At 48.6% G+C, this 13,792-nt stretch overlaps 1 protein-coding gene across 1 annotated transcript in view; it reads right to left on the bottom strand.

The window, feature by feature from the left end:
- The window catches only part of AMPD3 (adenosine monophosphate deaminase 3), a 42,545-nt gene that overhangs the window by 9,005 nt on the left and 19,748 nt on the right, over nucleotides 1-13,792 (bottom strand). The window contains exons 5-9 of the mRNA XM_007955115.2: nucleotides 12,409-12,538; nucleotides 5,915-6,109; nucleotides 5,005-5,136; nucleotides 4,302-4,465; nucleotides 3,423-3,549 (exon numbers count right to left, since the gene is read on the bottom strand). Of these exons, the coding sequence (XP_007953306.2) occupies nucleotides 3,423-3,549; nucleotides 4,302-4,465; nucleotides 5,005-5,136; nucleotides 5,915-6,109; nucleotides 12,409-12,538 (748 nt within the window). The remainder of the gene's footprint in view (nucleotides 1-3,422; nucleotides 3,550-4,301; nucleotides 4,466-5,004; nucleotides 5,137-5,914; nucleotides 6,110-12,408; nucleotides 12,539-13,792) is intronic.

The following is a 13,792-nucleotide window of genomic DNA, read 5'->3' as shown; positions in this document are numbered from 1 at the left end:
GAAAAAAAGACTCAGAGCAGCCCTGTGAGAGAGGGATTGGTGTCATTTTACAGTTGAGCAATTAAGGAACTTCCCAAATGAGACAACCAAACCTGAAGGTGGAGAATACCCTAAGGCATGTCCCAGGCATGGCCATCTGAGACTAGCCTGGACGCCTCACAAGCAGGCCTTGGCCCTTTCCAGGAGAGCCCATTGGAAAGCTATGGTTCTCAGGAGGTAGGTCCTGCCCCTATGTCCTCATTGGGAACTGTGATAGTTGGGGTTGTGTCAACTTGGCTAGACTATGAATCTGAGTGTTTTAAGTAGTTGTGATGTAGTTATTCCCCATGATGAGACTGGTAATCAACTCCACGTGGAATCTCCTGGAGCAGCTGAGTAGCTGCCTTAGGGAAGTGGTCTGCTTCCAGTATATAAGAAGTTTTGAGAAAGGTCTCTGCAGTTTTTTGGCATGCTTGGACCCTACAGTCTTCATTTAGTTGCCTGCCGTATATCCTGCCATTCTTGGCACTATCTCTGGACTTGAACTAGTAGCCTGCCATATTGTTTGGTAATACTGGGACTGTGCCATTTTATTTGTTGACCTTAGGCTTATAAGCCTCAGCAGCCAGCAGCTGCCTGAGTGAAGAGATGCCTCTTGTTCCAGTGAGCTGGGAGCAAGAAACAGCTCAACGTAGCCCAAGGTCAAGGGGCTTTCACACAGGCCCTAGAGCTGGCACTTTGAACTTGGACTTCTAGCCTCCAAAACTGTAAGAGAACAAACTCCTGTTTGTTAAAGTTACTCATTTGTGGTATTTTCTGTTAGACAAGCATGATGTAACCAAGACAGGGATTACCCTATAAGCTGAGTTAGAGATGCCTCAGGAAACCCATCCTTCTACTGCAGTTACACCTCAACTGGCACCCAAACTCTGCCCCTGGGTGACCCTACCCTGGTCATCAGGCTGGCTTTCAGAGCCTTCTAGTTGATTCTAGAGATCAAGCCTCAACCAAGAATGTACCTACAGAAGATACAGGACACAGCCTCTTGGCCAACACATCAGGGCAGTTTTGCTAACATATCCGCTTCCTTTTCCTCAGGCACAACAGCATTTTGGGAAGAGGAACACCAGATGAGAGAAAGACTGTCCAATCTCACTCCATAACTGGTCCAAACTGGGGTGCTCCCAGACCCCAGCTAGGTCTTTCAGCCTGTTCCTATAAAGGCAGTAGGGGCCAGAGGAGGAAGACCATGAGGGTCTGGGCCAGAATCTTGCCCATTGTAGAGTCATTTCTGTCAAAGGAAAGGGCCAGGTCCCTGCTATGGCTCTAGGCATCCCCTGGATGGGTCGGGAGGGCAGAGGAGGGCCTCAAGTGCTGCTCTGTGCTCACCACCCAATACTTCACCTGAAGTCTCCATGTCCTGGTTTTTCCACCTTTGGAAGAAGGATGAGGTTAGGCCCTCCCCTGGGCTCTAGATCCAACTGATGCCGAGCCTCACCACCTTGGTCTCCCCCAGGCCTCAAACACAAACATGTCCAAACCCCAACTCTCCTCCTCTTCCCCAAGTCTGCTCATCTCCCACTGGTGGCAGTGACCTCTGAAAGGTGCCAGCCACATCCACTCTCTTACAAAGCCAAACCCCTGGGAGGCATCCTAGACTCTTCCCTCTTCCTCACCTTCAGTCTTTGCCCTGTCAATCCTACCACCCACCCCTTCTTGCCAAGACCCCTGCTCTGCCCACAGAGTCCCTGCCATCTGCTCAGGGCCACAGGCTGGTAAGTTACTACACACCTCACTTTTCTTCCTTGGAAAGCAGTTTTGTCTAGGGGTAATGGCACGTGCTCTGGAGTCAGCCTGCCTGGATATGAATTCCAGTTCTGCTACTTTTTAGCTCGTGACCCCACTGTTTTAATTTCTTACTGTGTAAATTGGAGCTAGTACTTCATAGAGCCTGTTTGAGGATTAAATGAAATACTCCATGGACCTAACACATGACATGCACATAATTCTGCTTATTATTAACCGAGTAGTGATAATGATAGGATAATTGACATGGTGTGTATCACTAGGTGGGGCAGTTAGCAATTGATAGATGTGAGCTCTCACCACTGGTCCAAGCTCCCATCATCTGTCTCCATTGCTGGAACAGGCCCTCTGACTTGACTCTCTTCTTGCCCTTCCCCCCACCTCCAACTACCTTTTGTTCCAGGCCATTCTCCACGTAATAGCCAGAATGATTTGTTTAAAACAAATTCCATGATGTCCCTCCACTCATTCAAACTCCTTCTTGGCACCTGCCCCTCTACACACACACTGGCTCAATCACCTCTCCCTCACCCCCCAGGCCGCTAGGCTCCTCCCTGCCAGAAATCACCTGGACCAGGTACTGAGCTTGCCTCTCACTATCTGCACCCCTCTATTCTGGACACCCAGAGGATGACCAGCTACTGCCCCTTCACTCTCTTTCTGGTTAAGTCTCTCCTTCATCCCTTCTCTCCCTCTCCCATAACTAACCACACATGGAAGAGTAACATTTCCGAGGGCTTAGTGAACTTAACCAAACAAGGTGTAAGGACTTTTGTTTGTAATGGTAAAAGCAAAGGAGTCGAAATGTCTGCATTTCTAAAGAAGACTCGACTCTAGAACTGAAGCCACCCAGCGATCACCTTTCAACCAAACAACCAAAGCCAAAAACCAAACTCACTGTCATCAAGTCGGTTCCGACTGTGACCCCTCTTTGGGTTTCTGAGGCAGTATGTCTACAGAAGTAGATTGCCCAGTCTTCCTTCCAAGAACCGATAGCCTTCTGGTTAGCAGTCAAATGCTGTAGGCACTACGCCACAATAACACTGATGATGAAGCTAGTCCTCAGAACAGTTAACCAGAACAGACCAAAAGGGCAGTATCTGCCCCAAAACAAAGCTCAATAGATAGGAAGGGGAAGGAAAGAAGGACAAATGGAAATGAGGAACCCAAGGAGGAAGTGGGAAGAGTGTTGTTATATTGAAAGGATTGCAACCAATGTCAGGAAACAAAATTTGTATAAATTGTTGAATGGAAAACTAATTTGCTTTGTAAACATTCATTCAAACCACAATTTAAAAAAGGCTGCTTCCTGATCTGGTGTCCCCAGCCTAATCTGATCAGGAACTGACTCTTCAGCCTCTCACCTATAGCTTTCCTTCCCAGGACAGGACACATCTTGCCCCATCACTCTTCCCCTGGGGCTGCCCTGAAGAGAAGGGGACATTCCTCCCTGGGCAAGGCGCCATTATTTTAGGAATTTAGTTTCCTGAGGCAACCCTCCATGTCTGGGGCACACAGATGTCAGAAAATAAAAAGAGAAGCCAGGGTGGGACTATGAGAAAATGACCCAGACAGATACCCAGAATCCTCTCCCTCCCTGTACACTAGGTGACTTGCCTGGGCACCACCACACTTACATATTTGAGGAAAAGGTGAAGCTCTCTGTGATCCTGAGGGTTGATTGTGGCCTCAAAAAGGGGCAGGAAGATGTTCTCCAGCATCTTCCCAAAGCTTGGCAGCAGCTTCTTTGACCTAAATATATCACTGGGGGATAGCAAAAATTGTTTATTAGGCAGGTTCAAGAGTCCCCTTGGCCTGTCTGTGATCAGCCCCAGTCACTTCCTCAGACACCCTGCATCCCCATTTAAATGTCTAGAATAGAGTTAGAAATGAGCCCTGAACGCCTTCTCTCCCTCAGCTCCCACTAATTTCTGCAATATTAGATATGGTTTGCAAACTCAACACACACACACACACACACACTCGCCCATCAGAGAGCTTGCTCAAGCCAGAGGCCATTCTGGGAGTGAGGTGGTAGGATTCAGGCTAAACAAGGTTCTGAGAGATGCGTCCTCAAATTTTCCAGTGACCCAAACTCTGCCTCTCAGTTCAGTTTTCCTAAGCCACATGCCACAACCTGCCCTGGGGCAATGAGCCCCACACTGGCCAGTCAGCAGGAGAGGACAGTGATGATCCAGAGAAAGGGACAGCAACCTAGACCACCAACCAGGTCACTTTATACCTTAAGCCTCACCCAAAAGAGCAATCCATCCTCCCCTCTCCTCCAATGAGAAGAAAGTAGGGCAGTAGTTCCCACCAGGGCTTTGCACATAAATATTCTTTGAAGAAGTGTCACAAAACCGTCTTTGCTAGCCACTCTTCATTGTGGGAGAATCCCTGGGGAATGAGGGGCCTAAGCCAGAACAGGCCCCAATCTCACTAATACAAACTCAATAGTCCTGGACAGACTGGCGTCCCCAGAAGGCAGAGGGCAGCCAGCATGGCTCCTTACTTACTAGATCCGGGGCACCTGGATGATCCAGCGCATGTTGGGTGAGTAGACCTTGTGTTGTATGAACCAGCGGGCCAAGTTGAGCCACTCCTCAGGACTGCGGCCATAGATAGAGAGCCGTGGCTCCGAGTACTGGTACTTGCTCTCCTCCAGCTCCCGGGCCACCTCCTATCACCAAGAGCTTGGGTCAGCCCAAGAGCATCCCAGCTGACTGAGAGACCCACCCCAGCTCTCTGCCACCAGCTGCTGCTTCATGCAGCCCCCTTGGCCACCTGCTCCTGCACTAGGAAGGCCTTATCTAAATCCCAGGGCTACTGTGTGAGCATTTGCTTAGCCTCAGCAGAGATACCTTCCTGGGGAGGAAGGCCTTGGATCTACACCCAGTCACACTGCAGAGCAAGGCCAACCATCAGAAGCTTCTCCATGGTGAGCTATTCTGTGAACAGACAGGCAGACAGCCTGGATGCTGTGAGCTCTGCTGGATATGGGTATCCTTCCCTTCCTCTTCCCTGCAACTACAACTGCAACACAGCCCAGAGAAGGGCAGTCTTGGCAAGCACTGGGCACCTAGGCACCTCAGCCTGTACTTGAGTTAGATGGTGGGTAGAGGAGGGCTCCAGGCCACACAGGGCCCCACCCTCTGAAGGCAGATGCTGACAGATATGCCAGCCCCCTGGCCCCTGAGGAAAGCTTGGCAGCTCACTCACCTTGACCATTCGAGCAAAGTACTCTCCTCCTAGGTAGTTTTCAGTTTTCAAATAGAGGTCACGCAGCTCACTAGCTCCCACAGGGTTGTACTTGGAGTTGAACTTGTCAAAACGATGGAAAGTCTGCCGGCCCTGGAGAGAGGAGATCACAAGCCAGATCAACACATTGTTCTGTACTCACACACACATCCTTTTCTCTGGGCCTTTACAGACACCTGTGGGCCACCATAAAGATGTCCTCTATGTCATTTATTTCAAGAAAACCAAACTCACTGCCATTGAGTCGATTCTGACCCCCTTTGGGTTTCCAAGGCTTACCACCAAATCTTTATGGAAGTAAATTGCCCAGTCTTCCTTCCAAGGAGTGGCTGGTGGATCAGAACCGCCAACCTTCTGGTTAGCAGTCAAATGCCTTAGACACATCTTGGGAATTCTTGAGGGCCAGGACTATGATCCCCACTCAGTCAGCCATGGAGCCCTTTTGTGAGGCCCTCTGTGAAGGTAGCTCAGGAGGCTTTATGCTCCAAGGTACAGTGCTAGGAGCATGGCTGGCTTAGTGTACAGGCAATACTAGATCATTTAGCAATCCATAATAAAGCATTGCCTATTACTAACTAGACTTTGTCAAGCCCTTTCCCCACATTACCTCATGTGGTCTTTTAATAACTTTGGAAAGTCAGTAAGGCACATGGAAGTCATCTTTTTATATAAATAAATAACAGCCCCATGGCTGCTCCCCAGCCTTATTATTTTCTCAGGCCAAATCACCTCTCACTATCTCCACAGTTAAAAGACAGAGCTGCTTACAAAGTCAGGCTCACTTGAAGCACAACTGTGGCCACGTTCCAGAGGACTGAGACCCCAACAAGGGCTGTTCTTGGCCTGAGGCCCTGGGTAGCAGTGCACATACCGCATGGACATCCAGAGAGTCCACAGTGAGGTCGTAGGGGTCCATGTGCAGGCTGTCGAACACCTGCCGTAGGGTGATCTTCCTGCCCCGCTTCTCGGCTACAGTCCTGTCAGGCTCCGTCTGGTAGGTGTGCTTAATGAAGCGCAGCAAGTGCTTCTGATTCATACAGGCAGCTGCATGGATATGTGTGTCCACCTGCAACACAGCACCCACTGGCCCATGAGCCAGGCCACCATCTCCAGCAAAAAAAGTCAAGATGCCCAACCCCGACTGTGGAGCCACAGAGCCTCAGCACCTTATGGACCACGGAAGCAACCCCCACCAATGCCTAAACCCCTCCCCATTCCTCCTGCTAGACTTCCCAACTGGCCTCTGTCTAGCCTTTCTAAAATGTAAATTTAATTTGGTCACCCCTCTATTAACAGATCTTCAGTGGCCCACATCATCTTCAAGATAAAGTCCATGCTCCTTAGCCTGCACAATCCTGTGCTCCAGCCATAACAAACAACTCACAGGTGCTCACAGCCCCACACTACTCCACACCATGTCATTTGCCCATGCACTTCCTCTGCCTGGAATGCCTTGTTCCTCCCCACCAATCTCATCGACCTGGAAATTTCCTGTGACTTCCTTTACTTGGAGGCCAATCCTGATCCCTCAAGCACAACTGATCGTTCTTTCCCTTAAACAACCTGGAAGCCTAGCACAGAAAGTCCTATTCCTATATATGTCCTCTTGATCCACTTTAACATTCTTCTGTCTACTCCTTCACTAGACTGGGAGGTCCTCAAGGACAGAAGCAATGTCCAATGCACGTAAGTCTCCAGTGCTAATGTCAGAGCCTCATACAAAGTATTAGTTGACTGAACAGATGGATGAATGAACAAATGAATATGTATGGTCGTTTCCAGTCATTCCAGTGATGTCCACATCTTCCTAATACCCTAAGCCCCCACCAAATGCTCCACAAAATCCTACTCTTCACATTGATCTCTCTTGGAACCCCCAGAGCATTCCCAAAGCAAGGAAGGCATCAGAGACCAGCCACCACCACACACTTCCTTGGCTTGGAAGGTGTTCTGGTTACCTAGTGCCACTTTGACAAGAAATATACCACAAATGGGATGGCTTTAACAAACAGGAGTTTATTTTTACAATCTGGAGGCTTTAAGTCAAAGTTCAAGTGCCAGGCTCTAGGAGCTGGGTGAAAGCCCCTCAACCTTGGGGTCCAGCTCTGTCTCCTGCTCCTGGCCCAGTGGAGCTAGAGGTGTTTCCTCACTCAGATGGCTGTTAGCTGTTGAGGCTGAGAAGCCCCAAGGTTGACAAGTAAAAAGGTACAGTCCCAATGTTACCAAACCACACAGCAGGCCATTAACTTAAGTCCATTGTAAGGCCCAAGGTTGGCAGAGCATAGCAGGCTACTGAGCAACAACACGGCTACATGCAGGGTCCAAGCGTGCCAAAGGCTAGAGACCATTCCCAAGGCTTCTCCTTAAATACAGGAAGCAGACCACATACCCAAAGGCAGCTACTCAGCTATTTATGGTAGAGTCCACCATGGAGTTGATTGCCAGTCTCATCATGGGGAATAACTACCACCAGCTGCCCAGCCACTCAACCAGGCCCAGCCAAGTTGACACACAAACATAACTACCACAGAAGGTTACACCTCATCTAAACCTTAGAGCACCCAAACCCAAAGAACAGCTGCTCTACTGACTCTAAGCCAGATGTGGGGCCCAAAGCCAAATAGCTTAGAACAAATCCTAAAAGCAGAAATGCACAGGGAACTTTTCCCATACTATATAGGCCTTAGTCACCCTTCAAGCCTGGAACTGAACTCACCCCTATGGCTGGGCTTTCAGACAAACAATAGACAGGACTATGGGGTGAAAAATAAACACCAGGGAGGTAGGCACTCCTTTGAATTATCAACCATATGAGATCAAAAGGGCAGTATCTGCCCAGGGATAAAGGCCAGAAGGCAGGAATAGATAGGAAAGGACAGATGGATATGGTAAACACAGGGAGGAAGTGGGAAGAGTGCTATTGTGTTGGGACTGCGATCAATGTCATGAAATAAAATGTGTATGATTGTTGAATGGAAAACCAATTTGTTCTGTAAACTTACACTCTAATTTAAAAAGGAAAAAAGGTTCACCAGGGTCTCACAATATCTTGTGGGATTTCTCAGTCTTCTACATCTTCCTTGTTCCTGTGACACCAAGTTGTCCTGCCTTTCTGACTTCTCCTTTTCAGATTCTTCAGTAGACTCATCGTGAAACCAGATCTCTCAGTTTTGAAATTCCTTCAGGCCTGGTCCTGGGTCCTCTTAATTCTCTCACTATACACTCTCCTCAGAGATATCTGATCTATTTCAGGCCTTTAGTTACCCTCTTTATGTCAACAGCTCCTACATTTATATTGGCAATCAAAAGCTCCAGAATTATACACACAACTACCTACTTGACATCTCCACTTGAGTAACTCAAAGGTAAGTCAAGTTTAATATTTCAAAAGTTGACTCCATCTCTGGCCCTAGCCCCAACCTGATAGTCTCCCACGTTTCCTTATCTCAGGAAATGGTGTGTCTTGCATATAGCTGTTCAAGCTGGAAATCTGGAAGTCATCTTTGGCCTTCCCCTGTTCCCTTCCCCAGCACTCAGTCAGTCCAATCAATTCTACCTTCCAAATAGATCTCAAATCCATACAATGTTCTCTAACCTCACTGCTGCCACAAGAGTTGAAGTTTTCACCTCTCACTCCTGAATTATCACAATGAACTCCAAACTTGCCACTTTTTTCTCTTGCTCTGGTTCAATCCACTCTCCACACAAAACTAGAATGAATTTTTTTAAAATACAACTTTACCAAGATATGAAATACTTAATCTTAAGAGGAGGGCCCTACTGATATGACTTGGTCCCTACCCATATCTCCATATCCCTCATCCCCACTCTCCCCTTTTTCACTGAGCTCCACCCCCAGGACTTTTTCTAGTTGCTTGAATGTCCCCCATACTCCCTTCAGCCACTAACCCTGGAGAAATGGAGCCCTGACTAAGCTGAGAGCTGACTTGAAGTGAGCATTTGACTTCCCATCCACAAGCCTGAGGATCCTAAAAGAGCGCTCCAGTGAGGGTGACAGGACTTACAGGCCAAGTTACTGCCAGCCACCACATTGCACTCTAGTAATTGCTGAAGCCAACTGTGTACTCTGCCAGGGCAGGAGTGAGGAGGCAGGCTGACCTCAGGCCAGGGAATGCTGTTGATCGCTGATGGAGCATCTCTAAATCATGCCAAACCAGACATCTGATCTACAGCTCATGCCATTGGCTACATCACTCACTCATCAGGGCTCTTCCTGCCGTTTATCCTGTCACTCCTACCAGAAAGACAGATCACTAGACATGAGATAAATGAAACAATTCAAAGCATCAAAAACAAAAACATCACCCAAACCATCCAAGGCTCAGGCACCTCAGGTACAGGGCTAGACTCAGGAGGGACATCCAAGAGAAGGTCAGCCTGGCTTAGTCCAGCTGGACACAGCTTTGGTCAACTACCTCAGCATGACTCAGTAAATTCTAGGCCTCTGGTTCTGTCTTCCAGCTTACCAATGAAATAACACTGTGGGTTCAGCCTGTCCTTAGCTCCATGAGACACAAGCTCAAGGACAAAAGCAACTGGAAAATCCAGGAAGCATCCAGTCCAAAGTTCAGAATCCCAAAGGTGACTATTTTAGGAAGAAGTGAAAGAGGCTATCATTGGATGTCAATGTTTTCAAATTACCAAAAGATCTAAGTTAATTCCCTGCTTTCACTTAAGATCCAGGTCTAAACACGCGGTAGAGTTTCCAAACAACGATGGCCAATGCCTGGCACCTGAGCCATTGCTGACCATATCCATATCCATGGCAGAAATCAATAATCAATTACAGTGCTCTTTTCACTAAGCTTCAGGAGTAGCCTCAGGGAGCCACTCCCAGTCGATGATATTGGGCACAGAATATGAAACCTATTTGCTTAAAGCAAAGTGGGAAATGTCTACTCTTACCCAGGCCCAAGCAGCAAATATGCCCAGTCCTTGTTCTTAGTTCGGGTCACAAAACTAGTGTCTCATTGACACAGTCATGCTGGTTAGACCTCAAGGTGTCATAACCCATCACCTGCTATGATGATGTGGGTAATTCAAAAAACATCAGTCACACGGACCCGTGGCCATACCATAGCTCCTGCCCTCACACACAGAACTGGCCTGCCCAAGTGACACTAGCAGCCACCTTGGACATATGGAGGCAGCCCTTCCAGCCCATCCTGGATTTCAGGAAGCCAGTTCTCCTACCACAGTACAGGCTTTGAAGGTAAGTGAAGCTGCCAGCCCAGGAGGCAGGCCTCATCCTTACTCAGGAAAAGCAGACACAGGACTGGCTCAGAGCAGACCCAGGACCATTTTTGTAAACTGATGGAGGTGCCAGTATATTCAGGTCACAGCACATGCATCTAGGCCATCTCTGTATAGAATACATTTACCCCCAGAGCTACAGGAAACCCAAGAAGAAACAGCATGAGGCATCAGAATCCCACGTCAGGATTCTCTGCCACAAACTAGACAGTAAGCAGATGCTTGGTCCAAGCACACCTGCTGGGGTCCCACCTCAGAAGCTAACAGATGTGATGTGGGAATCAGAGTCAGTACAGTAAGAGAGGACAGCTCCACCCCGGGGTGGCAGGAAGCAGTCAGCCACATGCCATCCATATGAGAGGGGCAGGGCTGCACAAGGCAGGCAGAGGACTTTCCTTGGGCATGTGCTGGACATGTGGGTCCCATTCTGGGCAGGGCTGAGATGAGACTGCATAGTGACTGAGGCACCCACCTGATTGAACACCTAAGGCTCACAGAGAAGTGAGCAAATAGTGCTTGGAGATTAAAATGCCAGGGTGTTCAGGAGGTGGTATCTACCTAGAAATTCCAAGATACTTCCCCAGGCCTCTCATAATCCATAAACTGAAGCCAAACTCATTTCTTAAAACTCTTGATCCCACCCAAATGGGAGTCCCCTTTAGACCCCATGGCATTCAACGGAGGATAGGGCACCTGAAGGTGGCTTCCTTCTAGGATGCTGCCTGCTCGCTCCCAGCCAGCCAGGAGGTCAGGAAGCCCTGAGCTAGGCTTTCCCAGAGGGCCCATATCCTCCACTATTTCACCTTCCCTTACCAAAAGCTGACCCTAGGGTGGTCCTCAAGAGTCCCAGTTGGGACAGAGGCCCCTATAAAGATGACAACCCCACTGTGACTCAACTCCAGACAGAATTAATCCCCACTCTTCCCCCATCATCTTCTCCCCAGCTCACTATCATACCTCAGCCCACCCCCTGCTTCTCTGAGAAAACTGTGGGCCCTTGCATGACCCAGAACCTCCACACACCTCTGTAGCCTTACTCCCCCAAAAGCCAACACCCTCTCCTTCCCCCACTCTAAGCTCCAGCCACACTGCATTGCTTGCAGACTTATCAAAGTACCACTATAATCTCTCCCAGCCCCACCCTCTCCCTCCTGATATTCACATATGCTATTCCCTCTGCCTAGGAGCTCTGGTAGCTTAGTGCCTAAGGCATTTGACTGCTAACCAGAAGGCTGGCAGTTCAAGCCCACCAGCCACTCCTCAGAAGGAAGGTTGGGCAATCTACTTTCGTAGTGACACTGCCTCGGAAACCCAAGGAAACCCAAGGAGGGGTCGCTATGAGTTGGTTGAGTTGGGGGCAACTCAACAGCACACATCAACAACAATAGAATGCCATCACTTCCATATCCCTACCCCACCCTCTGCCTGTTACTCACTCTTCAAGTCAACTCAGTCTGACCTCCTCCTGGAAGCCACCCATATCACACCACTTATCACACTAATAGTAATAGACTAGGATCTTCTGGCAGACAGAAACTGACTCTTGTTCACCATCAAATGCCAGTGCTTAGCACTGATCCCGGCATATGGAAGAAAACAGAAGAGCCAGAGGCCACATTCATTTAACATACATACCTGCCCCTATAGGTTGAGGGTGCCAGGAGCCCAGGCCAAGAGGGGCAAAGATAAGAGCACATCAGATCCTTAAGGAAGCTAAACTATAAGCCTCAAGGTCAAAGTAAACATGATGAATTCAAAATATACCCCCTACCTTAAGAGTAGCCTGGCCTCAACATTCATGACCAATTAACAGTCCATGCCCTATGTCCCAAGGAAGAAGGCACATACTAACAGAGTCTCAACAAGGACAAATGTTTCCCTTTAGAGTGATCTACCAAGCACTGTCTGAGCCACTGCCTGAGGCAAAGACCTGCATCTCTCCAAGCCTTCCCTCTGCACAATGCATGGCGCCTCCCTTAGCTAAGGGCCTGATCTCACTCAGGGGACTAGCCCCAGAGGGGCTCACCACATCCCAGAGGCCTGGGAGTGGGCCTAGCAGAGCTGGCTCTGAACCCTAGCCCACTAACGCACCTTTCTCACGTTATAGAAGTCTCGGTGGGGATTACTCTTCAACTCTTTGAATTCGGACATTTCATTTAACATCTCGTGAAGGCTGAACTTGGATTCCAAAAAGTTCAGTCGCCGGTGGCAATATGTTTTCCTGCAGGTTAGGGGAGGGGGAGAAACCACAGGTGAGGAAAAGTTGCAATCAGGCTCTCCAGTTTGGAGACTTCCAGTGTCTGCAGCCACAGACCCTGTGGTGGAAGGACCAGGGCTCAGGCAGCATGGGGCCAGGGAGGGATAAGGAAGTTTCTTATCCTACAGCTTTCTACAGACTCAGCTGACTGTTTAACCACATCTGAGCGCTCTATAAAATGGGTAAGTGCTCTAAAAATAGGTAAATACAGGCAGTAGAGAGCAGACTTTGGAACCTGATACAGGTGCTGCTTCTAGCTTTATGTGCTTAGGCTTCCCATGAAGAAACATGGAGATGGTAACGCCCAAGGTTGAAATGAGGGTTAAATTAGTTTATGTGTGAAAGGACCTACTCTAGGCATAAAGAATGTTCAGTGAGTCTCTCTCCTTCCTCCTCCTTCCTTCTTTCCTCCTATCTACCCTCAAAAACAACCAGTTACTGTTGAGTCAATCCCAACTCATAGTGACCTCATGCGTGTCAGAGGAGAACTGCGGTCCGTACAGCTCTCAATGGCTGGTTTTTCAGAAGTAGATCTCCAGGCCTTTCTTTGGAGGAGCCTCTGGGTAAATTCAAACATCTAATCTTTGAGTTAGCAACCAAGCATATTAACCATCTTCACCATCCAGTGATCCCACCTAGCCTCGACCACCTTCAATTCTTTGAAAGGAGTTTTAAGTTCTGCCCAGATCAGTAATACAGTCAAACTATAAAGCAAGAATGGCCCATCTTGGAGCAAAGGGGTACCTTGCTCCTGACAAATGGCCACCTCTCAAATCCCAAGACCTAAGGAGCTCTTAACTTGGATTAGAGGAGGATGTTTTGCATCAGGCAGATTAGGAGTGTAGGGATGTTTGTTACTGTTACTGAACTCTCTGTAAGAGTTGATGGCCCCAAATTCTCAGGAACTCAAGGGCAGGAATGAGGTTTTCCTAGGGGTGAAGGTGCTCACTAATTGCAGCTCACTTCCCAGGTGCCCAGACACATCCCCATACCCACACCACAGGGAACCTGCAACCACAATTCACATTATCCCTGTGCCCCTCAAACAAACAGCTGCTCCCTTCCCATTCAATGACCTGGGCTTTTATTATAAAAAGTGGCTGCTAACTCTGTAAACAGTGCACCTATCTGCCAAGACAGGAACGCCAGAGAGTTCAGAGTTGGAAGGGACTTTAAAGGTCATTTCACCAGTCTCTATCTCCAGGCAGGACTCTCTTC

The sequence above is a fragment of the Orycteropus afer genome, unplaced genomic scaffold, assembly GCF_000298275.1.
Source record: "Orycteropus afer afer isolate SDZICR_OR568_19922 unplaced genomic scaffold, OryAfe1.0 scaffold00014, whole genome shotgun sequence".
NCBI classification, from domain to species: domain Eukaryota; kingdom Metazoa; phylum Chordata; class Mammalia; order Tubulidentata; family Orycteropodidae; genus Orycteropus; species Orycteropus afer.
This window is presented reverse-complemented; position numbering and strand designations above follow the sequence as displayed.